The sequence below is a fragment of the Schistocerca cancellata genome, chromosome 1 (assembly GCF_023864275.1).
Source record: "Schistocerca cancellata isolate TAMUIC-IGC-003103 chromosome 1, iqSchCanc2.1, whole genome shotgun sequence".
Lineage (NCBI taxonomy): Eukaryota > Metazoa > Arthropoda > Insecta > Orthoptera > Acrididae > Schistocerca > Schistocerca cancellata.
In genome coordinates, this window is record NC_064626.1 from 669776648 (window position 1) to 669802621 (window position 25974).

General features: G+C 40.0%; 1 protein-coding gene across 1 annotated transcript in view; it reads left to right on the plus strand.

Annotated features, from left to right (window-relative positions):
• The window catches only part of LOC126183845 (ionotropic receptor 25a), a 442093-nt gene that overhangs the window by 43600 nt on the left and 372519 nt on the right, over positions 1–25974 (plus strand). Inside the window, exon 2 of the mRNA XM_049926116.1 lies at positions 15330–15409. Within this exon, the coding sequence (XP_049782073.1) occupies positions 15337–15409 (73 nt within the window). The 5' untranslated portion in view covers positions 15330–15336. The remainder of the gene's footprint in view (positions 1–15329; positions 15410–25974) is intronic.

Below are 25974 nucleotides of genomic sequence, written 5' to 3' on the forward strand. Positions count from 1 at the left end.
ATCTTTCTAAGACCATAGGTAACGGATGATGATGATGATGTTTGGTTTGTGGGGCGCTCAACAGCGTGGTTATCAGCGCCCGTACAATTACCCAATCTTTGCTCAGTCCAATTGCGCCACTTTCCTGGATGATGATGAAATGATGAGGACAACACAAACACCCAGTCATCTCGAGGCAGGTGAAAATCCCTGACCCCGCCGGGAATCGAACCCGGGACCCCGTGCTCGGGAAGCGAGAACGCTACCGCGAGACCACGAGCGGCGGACATAGGTAACGGAGACTACACATGACGTCATTTTACTGAAACCAACATCTAATTCATGTGACTCGGGGCACGAAGCCCAGCATGTCATTACGCATTTGTAGTGCACAGTTTATGACATTTCTGTTACGTATCAAATGTTGTGCTTTTTAAGTAGATGCAGAGGTAAAGACCTCAGATTAGATAGTTATTTTGTTTCCTACAGATTAGATAAAGTGAAGAAAATCTCAGTTATGTAAGAGAAATACTTTAAAGTACTTTCAGAGCTATTTCCATAAGCTGAAAGTTAGTAAGGATGTAGGTCCATGGATGTAAAACTTCGTGAATAACTAAGATTTCGAGGCGACACATCGTTAATATCTAGCACACTACACGAGCATAATCAACATTTTGTACTACATTACGTTTCCCATCTTGATATCGTTTCGGTCTCTGTACCTAGTGGATTAAGCAAAAGTCAGAAACATACTTTCTTACAAAAGCTTCCTAAAGCATTTCACACATATTCTTGAGGAATAGTTAAAAAACTAATGCTGCGTTCGAAATTGTTATTTTGTCTTCCAGTCCTGTGGAAGCGGCGAACTATAAGAATTCACAGCGCAAAAAAAAGTATTCACTATTCACCGAAGAAGAGTCATTCTGTCACTTGTTAGAAGAACTGTCTATGCGTTTCAACTTGACCACATGTAAAAACGACAACTACTGCTTTATTATCAGGAATTACGGAGAAATTGGGTTTACTGCACTATTACATGTGTAAGAGTAGTTCTATAGTTCGCTGAATTATCAAAATCCATGCTTTATTTCAGCTATAAGTGAGAGAAACGGTAACTGCCAGCTCCACTTCACACAACGCGTAATGACAGGAACTCGGCTTTCTGCCCCGAGTCACGTGACTTAGATGTTGGTTTCAAGCATTAATACGGCAGAGATGCGCGGTCTGTGATATAAATGGTCTATGTTACTGACGTGAACGTCAACTGAGGCAGTGACTTTAACCAAACAGTTTTAAAACGAATGTACCAAGTCTCGTCCTGTGCCAACCCTCCCTATCCTCGCCTACAGTATTTTTATTTCATCAGTTTCGATTTTGATGAAATTTTGTATAAATTACACGTTTGAGAAGCCTAATATTTGATATGAGAGTAGAAGGGCGTTGTGGCAACATCGTTCATTCCGTTATTTTATGGTATAGCAAGATTAAAATTCATTACCGGTACGAAAATGTAGATTATCAGCCCTGTATCTTTGACAATTTGCTGATATAAGCTTTTATTAAAACCACATGCTACAGTGCGAAAACTGCAACTGTATTTTCACACTTTTGACATGAGAGCTGTCTTAACATAAACAAACACGCAATAACGAAAACACAACAATAAAACACAAAACACTGCAGTCTGCCATCTAAGGCGTTACAAGCTACAGACCTGAAGTCACTCGATATTAATGCGAGCCTCACGGTTTCTTAAGGTGCTATCCATCTATATCAGAGGATGAAAGTCAAGGCAGAGAAGAATGTACAAAGCAATAGATTTAACAAGCAATACTTACAATATGGAATGGAGTTATTCCTAAGTACGCACATATTAATTTAAAATAAACATTGTTTACAGTTCATTGTACCCTATAGGTCCTTCTCTCGATCGACTTTCACCGATTTATTTGCGAATTTGTTACTTACACTGTCTTTAAGCTTTCGTTTGTCTGTTTTCACGGTTTTTTCTTCTCGAACTTGCACAGTCACAAAGCACTGTTGTAATTTTTTCGTATGAAAATTTTTTCATATTATATCTTTCAGTTATATGAAGATAGTAACTGTTCTCGAAAGAACATATACTATTGATGACCGTACAGCTTCTCTAGAATAAATGGTGGTAAACTCAAACCCTCAGCTGCCGACAGGTGTTGTTGATATACTTCGATGGAGACAGCTGAAAATGTGTGCCTTGACTGGGACCCGAACCTGGGATCTCCTGCTTACATGGCAGACGCTCTATCCATCTGAGCCACCGAGGACACTGATGAATAGCGCGACTGCAGGAACTTATACCTTGCACGCTTCCCGTGAGACCTACATTCCCAACTGTCCACAATCTACATACGTAATGTACCTAATGGATATTTGCCCATCCACTCATTACTCGCGCACACTACGGTGACGATTCCCGTAAGAGTTCGGGCAACCTGTGCGCATTCGCACATTCTATAGAAGCTGAACGGTCATCAATGGTATCTGTTCTTTCAAGAACAGTTACTGTCTTCATGTATATAGTTAAAGGCTACCCAGCCATTGACCTTCGTCTATGCGAATGCGCACTGGTTGCCCGAACTCTTACGCGAATCGTCACCTTAGTGTGCGCGAGTAATGAGTGGATTGGCAAATATCTATTAGGTACATTACGTATGTGATTTTTCAGATTTATAAACACATTCTTCGAATTAAATTTCACGTAGTCCTATTCTGAATACAATGCCACTTTCCTTGATGTTGACCTAGTTAACACTGATCGCCAACTACACACTTCTGTTTTCACTAAGCCTATAAAACAAAAGCAGTACTTGCATTTTGACAGTTGCAAACCTTTCCAAGTTAATAGTCCCCCCACCCCCACCCTCCTCCCCATACAGCCTTGGCATTCGAGGCAAAGGTGTTTGTGCAGATACAGGCTCTTTACATCTCCACAATATCTGCGTCAGGCCCTATACTACTTACATGCCCATTTCTCCAGCCTGCGACTGATATCTGTGTGACCATTAATGCTGTAAGACTTTCCATTATACACTCCTACCATTGTCTATACTGGCAAAACATATACTATCAAAAGGAGCACCACCTGTAAGTAAAAAGACCCATGTTGTGTACTAGCTGATAAGCAAACACTGTTCCACCTTCTTCATTGCTATAACTATCACCAAGCTATGAGCTATGTTGAAACAGCATAAATGGAGAATGTATACCGCCAACGAACGTATCCCACTTGTAACCTCCCTCTTACTAACCGGCCTATTCTGATTGCGATATAAAATATGACCATGGATTGCATCTATGCCTAATGGATTTTTTCTAATTGTATATATTGTACAACCGACCCTTCTGATGGAAAATCTACTAAAACTAAAAGTAATTAAACCGAACAGAGATATAATTCGGAAAATGAAAGTTATTTTGTGCATTCACTCACGAACAACACTGGACAGAAAGGGGTACCATTGACCATGAATCCAAAAGTTACACTAATCAACGAAAAGGAAGTAATTAACAGTCGCCTGTCCACTAGGGCAATTTACATCCAAAATCCTGTACAAGATGATGGTAAAAAAAAACATGTTTTATTAAACACTGATGTAGCAACTAACGGTTGCCACGTTTTTTTTTTACACTAATTTTAAGTGAGTGTGTAATGATAAAGAAAACTAAGAAGTCACTCTTACGTTAAGTTTGGCATTAAATTTTGAAAAAGGCAATCGAGTAATGATTTGAAAATATGCAGTTAAACTGTATGTTAGTATTTAAACTTCATTACGTGAAGAATAACTTTCAGTGATCTCAGCATAATGTCATCAAAGAAATTTAGAAAAAAAGCAAGCACTACTAGAATACATGCCAAACCGAACAGCCATGTGCTCCAAGCTATATGTAAAATAAATAAAACTTCTGCACTCTTAATTTGTCCAATTCTTTAGATTTGGATTTTCTCCAGTGATTGTTCCACAAACTTGAAAAATGAAATTGCTTTACTTTCATCATATACTGAAGCCTCTGTTGTACAACAGTTAATTGAAAGTACACTGAGGCTAAAATTCTTAAAAGAGAAATTATTCATTAATGGACTGGCTGTAACTATTCAATTTCTTGACACTCAGTTAGCATATTAGGGAAAAAAAAGGAACAAGAATCCTGCTTGGTAGCAATGTCTGGGGCAATGAGGACACAATCGCCCTGAGTTTCACTGATTATTATTTAAATAAATCTTATCAATCAAATCACATTCAGTTATGCTGCTGGGTTAGCCGTTAATACTTTCTACCAATGGACACTCTTACTTTAGTGCTGTGCATACGCCAAAACTCGGAGCCGATGACGAATCTGTGTTGCTGGAACTGCTGCTGTTGTTGAAGACGGTAACATCTTGTGGAGCTACGGCTAATTACAGGAACGGGCAATCCTAATTAATACAGCCTCTTCCGCCCGTCCACTGTCCTTCCTCCTGCTACTAGTCATCTGGCCGGCGCTCGTACATGATGCCGCCAAAATGGTACTCTCTACTGCGAGAGCGTTAACACCACACTTCTGCACACTACAAGCGCTGGAACCTGTCTCTCGCTCTCTCCACGCGCTCTGCGCCACAACTCCCTACCCTAAGATTTTACAACGCACAAGCACTGCTACTATCGTTGCTAGTCGATGCAAATAACAATTCCTTTGGCTTTTCCCAGAGCTTATAAGTTTCACAGTAAGACACAGATTAATACAATGAAACTTCAACAGTCTTCTACCTAAATTTACACATACAGTGAATCAATGTCATTACTTATTAAAAGAAAGCATTTAAATTATAAATATTTACGTACAATTCAGAAATATATATATATATATATATATATATATATATATTATATATATATATATATATATATATATATATATGAGGAGCAGGTGCCATGTATCCTGCATTTTCAGTGTTACACGTGCCCCACATTTAATGACTTTTTCTCTAGAGGGAAACAAATTCAGGGTAGGTCCTACAATTTAAACAAACAGAAATGCAGGTGCATACAGTTAATCAATTTTATCTGCATAAAATCCAATAATTGCTGGGTTATCAATTCAAATAATTATTGCAGCTATGTAGGGGGCACATTATTTACATGATGACCGTGTGTCATTATTACTCAAAACATTATAGTATGACAACAAATCTTAAAAACAAACACTTCCTTCAAGAATTCAGTAAGTTTAAATTTACTACAAATATTATGAAAAACATAGTCAATATTGGCATAGAAAAATTCAGGCATCATTTAAAGATACATAAAGAATAGTAAAAAAAACTTTCAGAACAGGATAAGAAGTAGTAATTACAAAATTCATTACATAAATGTGTATAATGAACATGAATTTTTTTAAGTGGGCTTTCGCATTGCGCTAGTGAGTGCGTTTTAAATAACGTCGATACCAAACATAAACATTTACATCAAAACCCTTAACTGCTGGCACTGAAATAAAACCAAATGGCGTTTCCCACGCACATTCACAAAGAACGCCGCAGCGCAACGACTCAGTTCAAGCGTAGCATTGTTGCGTGCGCTATAGCGGCACGCTAGATCTCCATGTTTGTGTACGCAGTGGCATTCCAGAACATTCACCTGCCTCAAATTGTTGTTACTCACTCCCGAGTAATCTCAAGGAGTCCTCTTTTTAATTCCATCACAGTGGATAACTCAACACTGTCCATTAATACACACGTGTACCAAGACCTGAAACTTACAGTTCATCTAAGTGCATCGATAATAACTCACATCATACAGATTAAAATAATTTTAACATAATACATACATATACAAAGTTCACAAACTCACTAATACTAGAATGGCACGTAATGGCTTGGTTTCTCTTTTCTCATTTCGGACTAATTAGTCCTTGACTGGTACAATTATAAATTGACAATATTTCGCACACCTAACAGCTTTCCTGATTAAGGAAAAGCTAAACAGTAAGCGTTAGTATGAGGTACATTGATAATCTCAAATGGTCCAGTGTAAATTAATTTAAATTTTGAAATTTCATGGTCGATCTCGCTTGACTTTTTGTGTGCTTTAACAAGTTCAAGATCGCCAATAGCAAATGTGGTAAACCGCGCCTTAGCGTCATGACGCCGTATTCGCGCTTCACCTTTCTTTTAACCATTTCTTATAGGTGTTCTTTCTTTACTTCAATGTTAATATCAACTCTCGGAGGGAAATCAATCATTTCTTCCACTAAACTTTTAGACTTATGGTCTAATAGTATTTCTTTCGGAGTGAAGCCCGTGGATTCATCCGTCAAGGCTTTCATTATTTTCTCGAAATCACCAACGTAATTGCCCCACAATCTGTGATTGTGGTGACAATACGTTCGGCAAAGCCGACCTAATTCACGCATGTACCGTTCCGCGGGATTCCCGCTTGGGCAACAGTCCGAAATGTGTATTACTTCAGTGCCATTACTATTCATTCCTTCATTACATAATTTGTAACTAAATTGCGCTCCATTATCGGACAAAACCGCTTTTGCTTTGCCGACGCGCACAAGGTAATCATTAACAAATCTGGTATAAACCGCTCTAGCTGTTGCCTTCCTTATCGAATATAACTTGATGAACTTAGAAAATGTTTCTGGCACCACTAATATGTACGCGAAATTCCCTGAAGTCTTGGGCAGTGGACCATAGAGGTCTGTACGAACCAAATCCAGCACATCGTTAGGTCTTATGCTGTGCATAGGGCCACGGTTCATGCAATTCGTTACCTTCACCCTCTGGCACTTATCACATGACTTTATTCTTCCAGCAACTCTCTTTTGTATATTATTAAAATTTACAACTTCCGCTAGCTTCTCAGCACACATCTTTGGTCCGCAATGACCATAAGCTAACGGGACAGCGCGTCCGCTATACAGTTGTCTGACCCTCTCACGCAAAAAATGTCATAATAAAACTGCTGCAAGAAAAGAGACCACCGTGTCAATCTTTCATGCAGTAAACGACAAACCTTCAGATAGATAATCGCCTTGTGATTCGTGTGAATTATCACCCTTCGGTCCCACAAATAACCTTTAAATTTTCTGAAACGCCATACGATATCGAGACATTCTTTCTCAGAAATCGTATAGATTCGCTCACATTTCGTCAAATTTCGGCTTGCGACGCGACTGTTCTGTGCTTCATTTTCTCCTACCTCTTTAAACAATTCTACTCCTCAGCCATAATTTGATGAGTCCGCTCCCATATGAAATGGCAACGCAAGATCAGGATAGTAAATATGTTATTCTGTAGTAATTCATTTTTCAGTCTTTCAAATGCGGCCTGACACTCGTCAGTCTATACAAATGGCGTATTTTTTCGCAACAAGTTGTTCAGGTTTGCGATAGAATCCTGAGAGTCCTAGGAAACTCTTTTACTGTTTCCTAGTCTTCGGCGGAGGACAGTTCTTTATTACCTCCACTTTTTTGTGGATATTTAGTGATACCCTCTGTTGTCACAATGTGACCAAGAAAATTAAGTTCTTTCTTCACAAAATCACACTTGCGTAACGCACTGAAAACTTCATCTAACAATTCGCAATGTTCTCGCCACGACGAATTCGCCAGCAGCAAATCGTCCACGTACACTGTCAGTTTTGAGCTCAGGGCAGCACCTAACACCTTATCTAGGGCCCTGATAAAAACAGAAACAGATATATTTAGGCTGAATGGCACTACCTTGTACTGGTAACTTCGGCCTGCACATAAAAACGCCGTATATTTCCTACACTATTCTTCTAAGGCTATTTGCCAGTACCCATCTCTGAGGTCAAGGCTAGTCATAAACTGTACATTGTGAAACTTTGCAGTATATCTTCCATACTTTCTGGTCTATCTGTCTCACGTTGAACAACCTTGTTCAACGTGTGTGCGTCTATCACAATCCTGACACTACCACCTCTCTTATCTACTATTATTAAGGGATTGTTATAGGGGCTGGTACTCCTCTCTATAACATTCCAGTCTAACATCTGATCTATCTCTTGTTGGACAGCCTCTTTCTCGGATAGCAGTACCACATATTGTCTTACAAAGAATGGTTCATCATTTAACTTGCACTGATACCCAGTAACAAGCCCCGTTTTGTTGAAAATACGTTCTTGTTTCTCATTACTACGTCATATAGGTCTCGTTTATGCTCAGTTGGGGTGTTTGGCAATCTGTCTACAATGCTCTCTAATTCGTCTTCCAAACAATTGTCGACGTTCATATTGCGGATACCGTAGTATTCCATTTTTCTGCCTAAACCAATCTCATTAGGACAAGTAACAAGATGAATAGGTTTGTATTCATTACTCACATCGTCACTCGTTTCATCAAAACTCACATTTACTTCGGTCTTGTTTTTGAAAATGTACTTCATGGTCTTATTATTGCAGTTAATAATTGCACAATATTTTAACAACCAATTTAAACCCACAATAATATCTGTGCACAGATCTGGCACAACGACAAATTCCTGTTCAAATGGTTCTCTTTGAATCTCAAAACATACAAATGTTTGGTTTGTTATCGGTTTACTATTCCTTCCGGTAGCACTTATTATATTGACTCCCATTACTGGCATTACTACGACTTCTGGTTTATCTTTCAGTAATTCAAAAGTTACTCCTGACATAGCATTTAGCTCTGCCCCTGCATCAATTAAAATTTGCATTTGTAAGCCGTGCATAATAACGGGCACTGCAATCTATCTACACCTGCCATTATCAATGGTTTGGTCTTCCCACAACAAATCCTCGTCTATCTCCAGGTCGTTCCAGAAAAATCCGTCCGGTTCCGGTGCCGACAGTTGTTTATCCATCGGTTTTCTAATACTTTGTGTTTGAACGTTTTTGATCTCTATTTGTCTGTCTTGCGGTAGTTGAACTTGTTTAGATCTCAACACTGTAATTTTACTATCAATTTCATCGATTAATGAACTTTGTTTAACCAATAGTTCGCTAATTGTCACGTAAGGTAGGTATTCTTCGGAAAGATGGCTGTCATCTTCGAAGATTTTTGGAGAAAAGTGCTCTGTTTTTTTCTTCTATCTCATCTCCGGAGCTCATGCAACCCTCATCACTCTCGTCTGACTGTATAACGTCAGGTTTGACCTCGTACATATTGTAATCTATGTGGCTTTCAATTAGTTGTGCCGGGTCATTATCGCCAAATTCATCTCGCCCCTCCTCGTAACATCCGCCTCTGTTTTCAATAGGACTAGCGTCGCTGGGGTTGGCTACTTCAAAAACTTCAGTTGGACAAGCCTGCCGTTCAGGTCCAGTGCTTTCCATTTTAAAACACTAATTTCTTGTGGGCTGAGAAGCGTCAATTTCTGCCTGCTCTCCCCAAGAGCGCAGCTCCCATACAATCCTCCATAACTTTTCAGTTAGTCGTACATCCGACCGAACTGGCCTAACCACACCTCCTCGCGTTCCACAGTTCCCTGCTCGATAACGGAAACTTTATTCGAGATCGGCTCTATTACTTCTGCTGGCAACTCATGCTCTACTGAAACTTGCGTAACCGTTGCTTTAATAGCGGCCGCTTCCTTCTCCCCCTACCGGTACACTAATATCATTATTACATTTACGAGCAGTGACATATGCGTCGACTGCCGTTTCCAGCGCAGTTAACATGACTCTAGGTGTGTCGCTCTCTTTACTCTCTCGCACATCCTCCCATCGCTGAGTTATCCTTTCGGATTGATCATAGGAGTATTGTCAAGGTTTTCGTTTGGGCCGCCAAGGTCTCCCCACGCCCGGTGGGCCCCTAACGGGCGCGGCTGATTGTTTCCCTGACTAATTCCGACAGACCTGTTGCTACCAGACTGCCGTGAAGTATCATTCCGCTCCTGTCTACTATCATTTCTCCAAGGACCACGTACCATATTTGGTTGATATGGCCCCAATCACTTCTACGGTTGTGGCTATTGTTACTATGACCATTATTGTTATAGTGCTGTGCATTGTTATTACCATGGTGGTTGCTACCAATATTATCATGGTTATTGTTATTGTTCTGGTTGTGACTATGGTGGTAATTGTTACCATTCCCACGACTTTTAACATTTTCGCGGTTATCCGCCGATCGTTTTTATTGTCTACTTCCTTTAAGAACGCAGCAATCGTTCTCGAACTACTGCCGATGTATCTCTTGGAGTCATCTGGAAGCTTCTGCCACAGCCCCCAGACAATCTCTGATTCAGTTTTCCGATCGCGCAAATATTCCAATTTGCGGATCCAGTTTTCACAAAATTCTTTCATGGAGCCGCGCATGTTTACATCGTAGGGCCTCGACACTACGAAATCGCGCCATACACACTCTTGTTTCTGCTCTGACCAATACTCTTTGAAGAACGTATTTTTGAACTCTTGAAACGTCATGCTTGTTATATCGAGGTTTAAGCCCCATCGCTTAGCCTCCCCAGCTAACATGTCGATTACTGCATTTATTTTTCTCTCGTCTGTCCATGATTCCGGCAATACCCTTTCACAATTTCTAATGAAGTCGGTAGCGTGCAGTCCACCCTAGTTTTTTGAGGGGATCGAAGCGCTCCTCCTTCGCTAATACTTCAGCGCTATGTGCGTGGTATGACACATAGTGCAGATTTTCTTCTAATCGTTTATCTTACTTGGCAAGTGGTAACTGATAACGTTTCCACCTCCTGCTTCTTTTCATTACACACAACCGATTGTCTATTTATTTCATTACACACAACCGATTGTCTATTTACTTTAGCACCTACTTCTGATACTAAAGTCTGTAAACTCGTTATTTTCCCTACATCCTCTTCTCGAGCTACTTTTTTCACTTTTTCAGCTACCTTGCTCTCTATTGTGAGACCAACAGTCCCTACCAGTTTCTGTCCTATCCTCCCTACTTCAGTTTCGAAACGACTATTTATGTCTCCTATCTCTGTTTGGGCTTCCTCCCTGTCATGCGTCAGATTACCGATTTCGGCATTCAATGCTACTACTTCTGCTCCAATTTTATCAACCTTCTGTGTTAATAATTCCAGTATTACCGTTAACAGTTTTAATTGCTTTATTCTGGTCATCTATTTTTGCTGACTGGGCATCCATTTTACTGATTAACAAACTGAACAAATCCTTTATTTTTCCGGAAATCACAGGTTACAACACTGGTTCTGTATTAATAGATTCCTCGTAGCCGCCATGAATAGGTTCTGTTTTACTTTTTATTCCGTATTCCATAGCATTTGCAAGTGCCTGGAATTCCATTTCTGCCATTGTTCGATTTTCAGCAGCAGCGTCTTTGATGCTAGCCGCCGAATTCTGAGCAATGGGTCCCGCTTCATGGGTCGTGCATTGTTCAACCGACTGTTCCACATTTGGTACAATCAAACTACTCGTTTCGCCTAATTTATTCATGTTATCCAGATTGCTGATTACTGTGAAATTTAAATGTGCGGCTTATTTCTGCCACTTAATGTTATTGTATGTGAGCGACTTTGTTTGTAGCAACAAGTTATTACTCGCTACAAAACTACACATTGCAAATTCGTGCCCAGAACAATACCAAACTGATATTGTCCTGTCACGTGCGTCGCCACGTGTAACCTCCCTCTTACCAATCGGCCTATCCTGCTTGCGATATGAAATATGACTGTGGATCGTGTGTATGCCTAATGGATTTTTTCTAATTGTATAAGGCTATCTTTCCCGAAGAAGTGATACCGATAAGTAGGAGGAAATTGTAGAACCGACCCTTCTGATGGAAAGTCTACTATAACTAAAAGTTATTAAACCAAACAGGGCTGTAATTTGGACAATGAAAGTTATTTTGTGCATCACTAACGAACAACACTGGACAGAAAGGGGAACTACTGATCACGAATCCAAAAGGTACACTAATGAACGAAAAGGAAGTAATTCACTGTCGCCTGCCCACTAGAGCATTTTACATCCAAAATCCTGTACAAGATGATAGGAAAGAAAAACATGTATTATTAAACACTGACGGGGCAACTAAAGGTTGCCACGTTGTTTTTTTTTTTTTTTTTTTTTTTTGTTTTTGACACTAATTTTAAGTGAGTATGTAATGATAAAGAAAACTGAGAAGTCACTCTTATATTATGTTTGGCATTAAATTTTGGAAAAGGCATCGAGTAATGATTTGAAAGTATGCAGTTAAACTGTATGTTAGTGCTGAACTTCGTTACGTGAACAATGACTTTCAGTGACCTCAACATAACGTCATCAAAGAAATTTAGAAGAAAAGCAAGCACTTTTTACTTTGCCATTACTTATTTTGCAAATTGGATTTCATATTATTGACTGAACAACTGAGACTTTTTTACTGACTTGAACAGAATTAAATACTAGAATCCGTGCCAAACCGAACAGCCATGTGCTCCAAGCTATATGTAAAATAAATAAAACTTCCGCACTCTTAATTTGTGCATTTCTTTAGATTTGGATTTTTTCCAGTGATTGTTTCTCAAACTTGAAAAATGAAATTGCTTTACTTTCGTCATATACTGAAGCCTCTGTTGTACAACAGTTAATTGAAAGTACACTGCGGCTAAAATTCTTCAAAGAGAAATTATTCATTAATGAACTGGCTGTAACTATTCAATTTCTTTCTTATGACACTCAGTTAGCATATTAGGAAAAAAAGGAACAAGGTTCCTGCTTGGTAACAATGTCTGGGGGCAATGAGGACACAATCACCCTGAGTTTAACTGATTATTATTTAAATAAATCTTATCAATCAAATCACATTCAGTTATGCTGCTGGATTAGCCGTTAATACTTTCTACCAATGGACACTCTTACTTCAGTGCTGTGCACACGCCAAAACTCGGAGCCAATGACGAATCTGTGTTGCTGGAACTGCTGCTGTTGTTGAAGACGGTAACATCTTGTGGAGCTACGGCTAATTACAGGAACGGGCAATCCTAATTAATACAGCCTCTTCCGCCCGTCCACTGTCCTTCCTCCTGCTACTAGCTATCTGGCCGGCATGCGTACATGATGCCGCCGTTATGGTACTCTCTACTGCGAGAGCATTAACACCACACTTCTGCCCACTACAAGCGCTGGAACCTGTCTCTCGCTCTCTCCACGCGCTCTGTGCCACAACTCCCAACCCAAAGATTGTACAACGCACAAGCACTGCTATTAGCGTTGCTAGTCGATGCAAATAACAATTCCTTTCGCTTTTTCCCAGAGCTTATAAGTCTCACAGTAAGACACAAATGAATACAATGAAACGTAAACAGTCTTCTACCTAAATTTACACATACAGTGAATCAATGTCATTACGTCTTAAAAGAAAGCATTTAAATTACAAATATTTACGTACAATTCAGAAAAAATATATATCGGTAGCACGTACCATGTATCCAGCATTTTCAGTGTTACACACTGCAGAGCATGCTCTGCAACATGACAGTTGTGACCTCAGTGCGGGTGTTGGTGTCCCCATATATGCTTTTGGATTCTCTCTCTTGACACTAGTATCTCAGAACTCTGCAGGTGGAAAGAGGCATTACAACATTTGCTGGTTGCTCATCACTCACATGACCTAAATTTACATTATTTTCTAAGCTCTCAGCATTTGTATTTAGTAGCGATTCCTTTTCTTCACTCCCTTTACACTGTTACTGGCTCTTGCACTGTTTTCTTTTTTTTTATATATAATCTTTGTCTTGCTTATCACCCTATTGTCTACCTTCTAAGTTTTCAAATCTTGTCTAGTGTAGGAACCGACAGTCAGCATCTCCTTTTCACCTCATCCGGTAAGCCTTCCCTGGCCCAGGGTTCTGGGCAACTCTTTCATAGGTCTTCTCAGTAACTAAATCTCACCAGTCCTTTTCCTTCATTCCTCTTCCTTTCCCTTCACCCCTTCTGCCAGAAGAAGAAGCCATTGGCTCCAAAAGCTTGTACATTTTCAAATCTTTCATGTGGGTTTTCTCCTGCTGTCACTTTGTGAGTACTCACTTACTTACCTTTTATCCATCCAATTATACAGGGTGATTCAAAAAGAATACCACAACTTTAAAAATGTGTATTTAATGAAAGAAACATAATATAACCTTCTGTTATACATCATTACAAAGAGTATTTAAAAAGGTTTTTTTTCACTCAAAAACAAGTTCAGAGATGTTCAATATGGCCCCCTCCAGACACTCAAGCAATATCAACCCGATACTCCAACTCGTTCCACACTCTCTGTAGCATATCAGGAGTAACAGTTTGGATAGCTGCTGTTATTTCTCGTTTCAAATCATCAATGGTGGCTGGGAGAGGTGGCCGAAACACCATATCCTTAACATACCTCCATAAGAAAAAATCGCAGGGAGTAAGATCAGGGCTTCTTGGAGGCCAGTGATGAAGTGCTCTGTCACGGGCTGCCTGGCGGCCGATCCATCGCCTCGGGTAGTTGACGTTCAGGTAGTGCTTGAACCAATTTCAGACGATAAGGTTTCATAACTAACCTTTTTCGTAGGACTCTCTATACAGCTGATTGTGGAATTTGCAGCTCTCTGCTAGCTCTGCGAGTCGATTTTCCTGGGCTGCGAACAAATGCTTGCTGGATGCGTGCTACATTTTCATCACTCGTTCTCGGCCGTCCAGAACTTTTCCCTTTGCACAAACACCCATTCTCTGTAAACTGTTTATACCAACGTTTAATACACCACCTATCAGGAGGTTTAACACCATACTTCGTTCGAAATGCACGCTGAACAACTGTCGTCGATTCGCTTCTGCCGTACTCAATAACACAAAAAGCTTTCTGATGAGCGGTCGCCATCTTAGCATCAACTGACGCTGACGCCTAGTCAACAGCGCCTCAAGCGAACAAATGTACAACTAAATGAAACTTTATAGCTCCCTTAATTCGCCAACAGATAGTGCTTAGCTCTGCCTTTTGTCGTTGCAGAGTTTTAAATTCCTAAAGTTGTGGTATTCTTTTTGAATCACCCTGTATTTTCAAATTCTTATTGTATTCTATGAATGATTTCTCTTTAAGTGCGATTTTTCAATTGTAATTAAGCTTATACCCTAATGAGACCTGTTTTGGTCAAAGATAAATATTTGTCGACAGTAGTTTATGAAACTGTGTTGTGAAGTTAAATATCCTGAAAAGTTGATGTAAACGCAATGTGATCATCTTTCTTTTAATGTTAAATGTATCTTGAAAAGATTATATGATTGACACTCCCTCAGTTTATATTTCAGGGAATTGCCTCTTCTAACATTAATGACATATTAGTTGTATTACTTTATATTTCATTGTAAGTAATCTAATTGCATTTACTTTTCTTGCAGTTTCATCATGGCTCTGCTATTGGTGTTGACTTTACTCAGCAACTTACTCTCAGTTTTGGGGCAACCAACAATCAATTATCGTAAGTTAAAAGAAATATACTGACTTGAGCTTATTGAGATGAGGGATATACTTATCATCGCAAATAAAGCAAGAATGAAAAATATATCTTGCAAGATGCAAATTTGAAGTCATTTGTATATGACACTATGTGCATTGGCTGAAAAAGGATCAGTAATATAACACCACATGAAACGAAAAAGAAAATGCATAATTATGATTACCTGAAATCGTCGGTGAAGCAGGAGGTGATCTTCTATATTTGAGATTCTAGTATCCTTTTAGATTACTTCATTGTCTAGATCACAAGTTTTGTTGTGTAGATAACCAGTTACAGCCTTTTCAATAGCCATCTTCAAATTTGTGGATCTGAAAATGGCCAATGAACTGGCTGAAACTGCTTATCTATGTAACAAAACTAGTGATCTAGGCAATAAAGTATTCTAAAAGGATACTAGACTCTCAAAATGCATAATGCTTCATTTAGAAATTTTGAAGCACTGTTTGTGCCAACTGCCAAAAACTAAAGTTCCTCAGAAGTTGTGTGAGCATAGGCTTCTGCTGGCATGGTCTTTTCAACAAAATATTCTCAGGTGTGTGACCACATTCTCACGTTCTTATACAGACAAAATTAGCGCCTCTACTGTGAGTGGCATTTTGCAAATGTGCTACTTGACTGGTGCCGCTCTTGGACCTTATATAACGTTACTTAATCCTGCTCCTAGTCACATACGTCAAGAGCATCATTGAACCTAATTTTAAATTTGATGGCTGCTGTGAGGACACAACATATTAGCATGTGCCTATAGGAACAGAAGAGGCATGCACAACGTAGTCAACACAATAAGTCAGGGTGGTAGAACATCACAGTGAGTGCAGCAAAATTGTATAGTCCAAGGAAGATTATGTGGCAGCAAGGCATCCATTTTCCTACAAGAGAAATATAAAGAAGGTTATTTAAATTGTAAAGCAACTTGCCAGCATGAATTACAATGACAAGAATCAAGAATCTTTATTCACCATAAATCATTTCACAATGATATGTGACACATACATGCTCCCATCATCTTGCTTGCTTGCAGGATAATCTGTCTGTAAACTGAAGAGCAAGCAAGTGAGTCCTCATCCTATCCAACAATTTCACAAGGAGCACCTACTGGCTGTTTCACAATCTTACACTGACCATTTGCAGTGCACCTTTTGAATCAGTGGAGACACACTGAACCTGAGGAATGTCTCTTTTTCACTGAATGCATTAACACTACACAAAAGACAGAAATGGTGATTAATATTACTAGCACAAGAAACATACACTAACGGAAGCCACATAAAATGCTGCACACTACTGCCAGACAAGAATCTGATTCTTAATTATCCTGTCCAGCACTCGTAGCACTCTTCTGGGAAAGACTAGTTCCACCACTGCATGTACTGCTCACTTCTCAGTTTACAGACTGACTATATCTCACATATGAGCCAGCAGTGTTACCCTATTGGGTGTGACAGCAAACGTAATGGCCAACACCATAATACACACACAATTGTTTCAGCTACCACTAGGCACTGCAACAGCAGTACTATGTCACTGTGGTGGCTGGCTTCTCATTTCTTAATACCCAGCAATAGGAATTAAAAATTGCCCTAAGCCAACTAAAAAATAAAAGAAAGAAATAAAAATTACTTTCAACGAGGATGTCCATCCGCATCATCTCACTTTTGCGACCCAATATGAAATCAAGGTCACGGATGTTCTTGATGACCGATGTTAGGAGTAGGATGAAATTCTGAATGGGACACTGGCTGTGTAGTAAATAACCTCTCTGATGAGGACGTCTTGAAGCACTGGCTTAAACGTTGCTCTATACAACAACATAACAATGTGATCAAATGTTCAGAAAAGTTATATTAAGGATTTATTGAAGTTTTTCAGATATCACATTGGCAGGGTGTATATGCCCTGGGGCAACTGGGGAAACCCCAGGAACTTTTTCATTCGGGGAAAAATCCATGAAAAATATGAGAATTCTTATAGTATTCCAGAAGTTTTTCATTGACTTAGTTCTCAGTTAAATTTTTGCAGTTTTGACTGGTACGAACTGATACTGCGGCACAGAATTTTACTTTACCCCGCTATTGCAGATAGCACTGCAGCAATAAAACATAACGAGAGAATAACGGCAGACTACAATTTAGCTGCAAAGAAAATGCGCCAGCAAAATATAGCGCACACGAAAGTGCCTGTCGACAGCACAATGTGTGAAAAGGCTTTAGAAGGAAGACTGAGCAATACGTCGTAACAACAAATTGCTTTCGATGAGCGTTCTAGCGTTAAAAGGTTTTTTTTTGTTGTCTTGGCTTTTAACATTTAACCAAATATAACATTGATGTTGATAATTCATGGCAATGTTTGCCGACAAGATAAAGAATGCAACCTTTTAACACTAGATTGCGTACTCACGGCAGTCCTCCTTGGCCGTTTCTTGGTACGACTTGGAAAAAGAGAAAAATTAATGAATGATCGACGATGCGTCGGTTCTCGATTGTGTTTAGGAGACGTACGGATTGATTGCGTGAAAATAGTTTCTCAAATGACCTCTTAACCCGGATTGCTTTCACGCAATCAGACTCTTCAATGAAATTACCTAAGGGACCTATTTGAATAATAAAAAAATTGGAAATGAATGCAAAACAGTGAAATTTTGTAAGAAAAGTTGTCAGATCGGAAATTGAACACGTTAATGGTCTCCCAAATACAATCGAGACACCGCGATAAAGAGCGAACCTGTAACAAAGTTCATTTAAACATAAACATTATTTGTGGTTGATTTAAAGAAAAGAATAAGCATAGATTTTCTGTATAGTGAAGCTTCAATATATTCGTAAAGAACAAAGGCGTTAAACTATAAACATTAACAAATTTACAATGTATACAAAACTTACATTTTTATGTTTTTCTCGTACATGGAGCAGTCCAACAATCGCTGCTTCTGTATGTGTGATATTTTGTAAAAATTAAATGTCCTGGCGTGCGCGTAAGTATTTTTTATCGTCACAAAGTTTATAAAAGCGTTTTTGTTTTCTTGGTGATAACGTGGTTTTTCACACCAAAAGAAATATAACTTGTAGCGGTGCTACACAACACGTCTTAACAAGTCGGCAACCAAACATCAAAGGTAATTAAGTACATGTTAACATATCGGCGACCAGAAGTACAACTAACTATAAAGACTCTAGAGTTTTCCTAACAAATGACAAAATTGTTCTTTCTTCTGTTTCGCAGCTTCTTGCTATCAAGCGCTGCGGCAATGATTTTAAATATCTGCGCCCAGCGAGTCATAGTATTTAAAAGTACCTTTTAAACGCTGGCCGCGCGTCTTGGTGTAGGCGAACGTTATAAACAGATTTCGTTTTTTTTTTTTACTCTCGTGTTGTCATGCTTAGTATCACTGCAAACTACAGCTCGGTGGCTATCCTTTTCTCATATGCAAAATGTCTGAAATCCAATAATATCACAGCGTGACGTCACAACTGTTTACATTTCTGAAAGGTCGCGGTAAAATACTGCAAATGGTGGTTTGAGAAGCGTTACTTTCAAAGCAAATTTACTTTTACACAAGATGAATTATGTTACGTTTGAGAATGTGTGATGAGTTTCATAAATCACGGAGCGTCCTACTCTAGAACTGTAAGGACCAGCCGCTTAGAAAAATTTAGGGCCCTGAGGACCAGCCATTTATGCCATTAGTTTTTGATACTTGCACATTAGTGTTTGATGTACCATATATTAAAGTTTAACATACGATAGAAAAGACCAAGCTTAAAGGTTAGTTTTTCGTACTTATTTTAGTTCTTTCATGTATTACAAATTATGCAATAGGTAACGTTGGCAACTGGTGTAATTATCCTTCAAAAAGAGTCCGAGGTGAGTTCTTGAGCAATTTCACTTGTAATAGGCTTTTCTATGAAAAAGTAAAAGTGCTCAACGGAATTATTTTCAGCCAGATAACCCACGAAATGTTTGGTGCAGAGCACTGAAATTTATAATTCTGCTTGTCAGAAATATTCAGCTGTTGCAATTTAAGCTGTACTCTTTAAGATCATGCCTAACTACATCTTCGGGAAAAAACCGCAAAACATTTTTGACGACCACTGTTAGATTGTGAAAGCATAGTTTTTCTTGTAGCTATGCTGTATGTATCTTAACTTAAACCAGTAACTTTTCCTAGTTGTGTGTTCGCGCTACTTAGATGTTGCTATTAGCCAAGACTACCTACAATAATGTATGTAGGTGAATGTATTGTAGGTCGCCTTGTATTAGCTGACTGAATCACGTGCCCTATGCTCTCAATATGCGCCACAGTCTAACATGTCACTGCCGTGCACGGTCACGTGACATGAGCTATGACTGGCCGACCAAACCGCATTGCAGTAATGCAATTGAATTTCAGCTCTTCGGAAGGTAACGTGTTGTAGTTGGTGGAATTCGTGGGAAATTATATTGTTACTTGACGTGGAAAAATGTATTTTATCTCGGGATGTAGTGTATTTTTAACGGGGAAAATATATAATTTTAGCTTTTTTTAATTGCCCACAAATACACCATGTGTTGAACTGTTCAGGTTTCATGCTATGATGGATTGTAATGGAAGACATGAAAGAAAATTCTTAGGTAACAGATCACTGTTACTATTCAGATAAGTATTTTATGACACCCAGAACAAAGCTTTCTTTTCCCATTAACTCTCAGCTACATGATTGGCCCCAGAAAAAACTTGATTTGTACGCTCTACCAACACCACATACACACCAGCCCCACCATAAGCAAAACGTGTCTAATCAAGGGAAGGGAGACCTGTAGCAATGAACACTTGGATCTGCTACCTGAATTTTAATTTTGTCAAATATATTACACTGGTATGTGCTATGGACCTTGCTGTTGGTGGAGAGGCTTGCGTGCCTCAGCGATACAAATAGCCGTACCGTAGGTACAACCACAACGGAGGGGTATCTGTTGAGAGGCCAGACAAACGTGTGGTTCCTGAAGAGGGGCAGCAGCCTTTTCAGTAGTTGCAAGGGCAACAGTCTGGGTGATTGACTGATCTGGCCTTGTAACAATAACCAAAACGGCCTTGCTGTACTGGTACTGCGAACGGCTGAAAGCAAGGGGAAACTACGGCCGTAATTTTTCCCGAGGGCATGCAGCTTTACTGTATGATTAAATGATGATGGCGTCCACTTGGGTAAAATATTCCGGAGGTAAAATAGTCCCCCATTCGGATCTCCGGGCGGGGACTACTCAAGAGGATGTCGTTATCAGGAGAAAGAAAACTGGCGTTCTACGGATCGGAGCGTGGAATGTCAGATCCCTTAATCGGGCAGGTAGGTTAGAAAATTTGAAAAGGGAAATGGATAGGTTAAAGTTAGATATAGTGGGAATTAGAGAAGTTCGATGGCAGGAGGAACAAGACTTTTGGTCAGGTGACTACAGGGTTATAAACACAAAGTCAAATAGGGGTAATGCAGGAGTAGGTTTAATATTGAATCAGAAAATAGGATCGCGGGTAAGCTACTATGAACAGCATAGTGAACGCATTATTGTGGCCAAGATAGATACGAAGCCCACACCTACTACAGTAGTACAAGTTTATATGCCAACTAGCTCTGCAGATGACGAAGAAATTGAAGAAATGTATGATGAAATAAAAGAAATTATTCAGATAGTGAAGGGAGACGAAAATTTAATAGTCATGGGTGACTGGAATTCGGTAGTAGGAAAAGGGGGAGAAGGAAACGTAGTAGGTGAATATGGATTGGGGCTAAGAAATGAAAGAGGAAGCCGCCTGGTAGAATTTTGCACAGAGCACAACTTAATCATAGCTAACACTTGGTTTAAGAATCATGATAGAAGGCTGTATACATGGAAGAACCCTGGAGATACTAAAAGGTATCAGATAGATTATATAATGATAAGACAGAGATTTAGGAACCAGGTTTTAAATTGTAAGACATTTCCAGGGGCAGATGTGGACTCTGACCACAATCTATTGGTTATGACCTGTAGATTAAAACTGAAGAAACTGCAAAAAGGTGGGAATTTAAGGAGATGGGACCTGGATAAACTGAAAGAACCAGAGGTTGTACAGAGTTTCAGGGAGAGCATAAGGGAACAATTGACAGGAGGGGGGAAAGAAATACAGTAGAAGAAGAATGGGTAGCTTTGAGGGATGAAGTGGTGAAGGCAGCAGAGGATCAAGTAGGTAAAAAGACAAGGGCTAGTAGAAATCCTTGGGTAACAGAAGAAATATTGAATTTAATTGATGAAAGGAGAAAATATAAAAATGCAGTAAATGAAGCAGGCAAAAAGGAATACAAACGTCTCAAAAATGAGATCGACAGGAAGTGCAAAATGGCTAAGCAGGGATGGCTAGAGGACAATGTAAGGATGTAGAGGCTTATCTCACTAGGGGTAAGATAGATACTGCCTACAGGAAAATTAAAGAGACCTTTGGAGATAAAAGAGCCACTTGTATGAACATCAAGAGCTCAGATGGAAACCCAGTTCTAAGCAAAGAAGGGAAGGCAGAAAGGTGGAAGGAGTATATAGAGGGTCTATATAAGGGCGATGTACTTGAGGACAATATTATGGAAATGGAAGAGGATGTAGATGAAGATGAAATGGGAGATACGATACTCTGTGAAGAGTTTGACAGAGCACTGAAAGACCTGAGTCGAAACAAGGCCCCCGGAGTAGACAACATTCCATTGGAACTACTGACGGCCTTGGTAGAGCCAGTCCTGACAAAACTCTACCATCTGGTGAGCAAGATGTATGAAACAGGCGAAATACCCTCAGACTTCAAGAAGAATATAATAATTCCAATCCCAAAGAAAGCAGGTGTTGACAGATGTGAGAATTACCGAACAATCAGTTTAATAAGCCACAGCTGCAAAATACTAACACGAATTCTTTACAGACGAATGGAAAAACTAGTAGAAGCCGACCTTGGGGAAGATCAGTTTGGATTCTGTAGAAATACTGGAACACGTGAGGCAATACTGACCTTACGACTTGTCTTAGAAGAAAGATTAAGGAAAGGCAAACCTACATTTCTAGCATTTGTAGACTTAGAGAAAGCTTTTGACAATGTTGACTGGAATATTCTCTTTCAAATTCTATAGGTGGCAGGGGTAAAATACAGGGAGCGAAAGGCTATTTAAAATTTGTACAGAAAGCAGATGGCAATTATAAGAGTCGAGGGACATGAAAGGGAAGCAGTGGTTGGGAAGGGAGTAAGACAGGGTTGTAGCCTCTCCCCGATGTTATTCAATCTGTGTATTGAGCAAGCAGTAAAGGAAACAAAAGAAAAATTCGGAGTAGGTATTAAAATCCATGGAGAAGAAATAAAAACTTTGAGGTTCGCCGATGACATTGTAATTCTGTCAGGGACAGCAAAGGACTTGGAAGAGCAGTTGAACGGAATGGATGGTGTCTTGAAGGGAGGATATAAGATGAATATCAACAAAAGCAAAACGAGGATAATGGAATGTAGTCGAATTAAGTCGGGTGATGTTGAGGGTATTAGATTAGGAAATGAGACACTTAAAGTAGTAAAGGAGTTTTGCTATTTGGGGAGCAAAATAACTGATGACGGTCGAAGTAGAGAGGATATAAAATGTAGACTGGCAATGGCAAGGAAAGCGTTTCTGAAGAAGAGGAATTTGTTAACATCGAGTATAGATTTAAGTGTCAGGAAGACATTTCTGAAAGTACTTGTATGGAGTGTAGCCATGTATGGAAGTGAAACATGGGCAGTAAATAGTTTGGACAAGAAGAGAATAGAAGCTTTTGAAATGTGGTGCTACAGAAGAATGCTGAAGATTAGATGGGTAGATCACATAACTAATGAGGAGGTACTGAATAGGATTGGGGAGAAGAGGAGTTTGTGGCACAACTTGACCAGAAGAAGGGGTCGGTTGGTAGGACATGTTCTGAGGCATCAAGGGATCACCAATTTAGTATTGGAGGGCAGTGTGGAGGGTAAAAATCGTAGAGGGAGACCAAGAGATGAATACACTAAGCAGATTCAGAAGGATGTAGGTTGCAGTAGGTACTGGGAGATGAAGAAGCTTGCACAGGATAGGGTAGCATGGAGAGCTGCATCAAACCAGTCTCAGGACTGAAGACCACAACAACAACAACATGTGATATTAGTGAAGATGATTGATTACATGAGTGGCTTCTCCATCAACATGCTACTTTTCTATTTCCCATATGTGCTGCACTTTTATTTCCCTTCTGGCTTTATATCAGTATATACCGTAATTATTTTCTTTTTTGGCATTTTGAATCTTCCTTGGAATAATATGCAAAAAAGGCAATCACTCACCTATAGTGGATTGATGTGTGGTGCATAGAACAGGCAAAAAGAAGCAGTATTCACATTAACTATTGAAGCCTTGCTCTTCCTCTTAACACAAGTACACACAATCACACACGGTGTCACACAGACAACCAAATGCGTGCTCCTGCAGCAAGATTAACTATTGATCATCAGTTATTGAGAGCAGTTGCCTGGGCAGATGAAGATGGGGAGGGGACAAGGAAGGATGCATGAGACAAGGAAGGGGTAGCAGGATTTTGTGAGACAGCATTTTCGGCTGATGACTCAGTGGCTGCCCAGCGAGATGAAAGGAGTTCCAAGAGTAGATCATGTAAGAGGGAGAGGGAGGGGAGGAAAGAAGAGTAAGGTAGAGATGAAGAAGGAGTCAGACACACAGACAGAGAGAGAGGAAGAGAGAGAGAGAGGCTGCCTCCATGTGGGGGACGAAGAATGGTGGGAGAAGGCAGTACACAATGTGATCAGGGAAAGAGTGGCATGGACAGAAGAAAGAAATAAAAGGGAAGAGGAGCCAGTGGGAAGCAGGTTAGCAGAGGTTTAGGTCAGGGGGATTGTGAGAGTGCAGGGTATGTTGGAGAGACACCTGTGTAGTTCAGAGAATCTAGTGCTGGAAGGGAGAATCCAAATGCCTCGCACAGCAAAGCAGCTATTGAAACCGTTTGTGTTGTGGCATGCAACATATCCAATAACTGGTTGGTCATGTGTGCAATTTGGCAATGGCCATTTATGTGAGTAGATAGTTGGTTACTTTTTATTCCCAGACAGAATGCTGCACATGAATTGCAGCATAGCTGATGTATAAAGTGGTTGCTTTCACATGTGGCCCTCCTTTTTATTGGGTAGGAAACGCCTGTGGCAGAAAGTGGCGGTTGGGTGTATGGGACAGGCCTTGCAACTGGGTTGACCACAAAGAAATGAACTGAGGGGTACGGGATTTGGAACAACATGGACTAATTCCGTTAGTTGGGTGGGTGATAGAACATTACTTTGGGTTATGTGGATAGGATTTACTCTCGTTTCAGGGCACAATCAGAGGTAGTTGAAGCTCTAAAGAAAGATGTGACTTGAGCTTTTCAAGGCCAGGGTGATACTGGATGATCAGAGGAATGCTGTGTGGTAGCTGGTTAACAGGTTTCCTGATGTCAGAGAAGGAGATGGCGCAGGAGATTCACAATGGTAGGTGTGGAAATTAGATGCAAAAATACACAAGAATGATGGAAGAAATGTGAACACTAGGAATAATTAAAATTATTGGTGGGTGGAATTTAGGACATGAAGATGCATCAACAATTAGTGCAATCATGTAGTCATGTGTTGTGAGCGGATGAGACCATTAATAAATTGTGGCTCAGAAGTCAGAATGTTGGGGTTTTGAAGGTCATCATAAAACAAAACATTGGAAAGAAGAGAAATAACAGAAACTGCACAGAGTAATGCATTAGACAATAGTACAAAGGAAAGCAGCACAGAGTTGTGGAATTGCCATTAGGCAAAATCAAACAATGGGAAGTCCAGGTTGGAATGTCAACAGTTATAGAAAGGATAGATTGCTACTCAGTGTAAAGATGTCACATTGAGCTGCAGATCGGTACAAGGAAAAAACTGTTACACCTAAGGCCTATCATCAAAGCCTTCATCAGAAAAGAAAAATACACACACATTCACACAAGAAAGCACACCTCACACCCACATGACTGCTATCTCTTGCTGCTCAGGATGGACTGAAACTGAAATGCATCAAATGGGAGTACCAGTCTGTAATGGAATAGGGAAGTGGAATGGATAGCAGGGTATGGGCAGGAGAAGAGTAAACAGTGCTGCATGAGTCAGTGTGCAGTGACTAGACATGGCAGACAAGCCTACCTCTTGCAGCTTCGGGAGGCTGTGGGGGATGGAGAGACGAGCAAGGGGGTGGGGGTGGGGGATAATAAAGAAGAAAGGAGAGGAGCAGAGAAGGCGAGAAGATCAGTGGGTGTATTGGCAAGGAGCAGTGCACAATGAGGGTGAGGGGACATGAGTTTTGAGAAGGTGATAGGATGGATGGGGCAGAAACCTTAGCAAAAGATCTTGCTGAAAACCCAAGGAAATTCTGGTCTTACGTAAAATCGGTAAGCGAGTCAAAGGCTTCCATCCAGTCACTCACTGATCAGTCTGGCCTGGCAACAGAAGACAGCAAAACGAAAGCTGA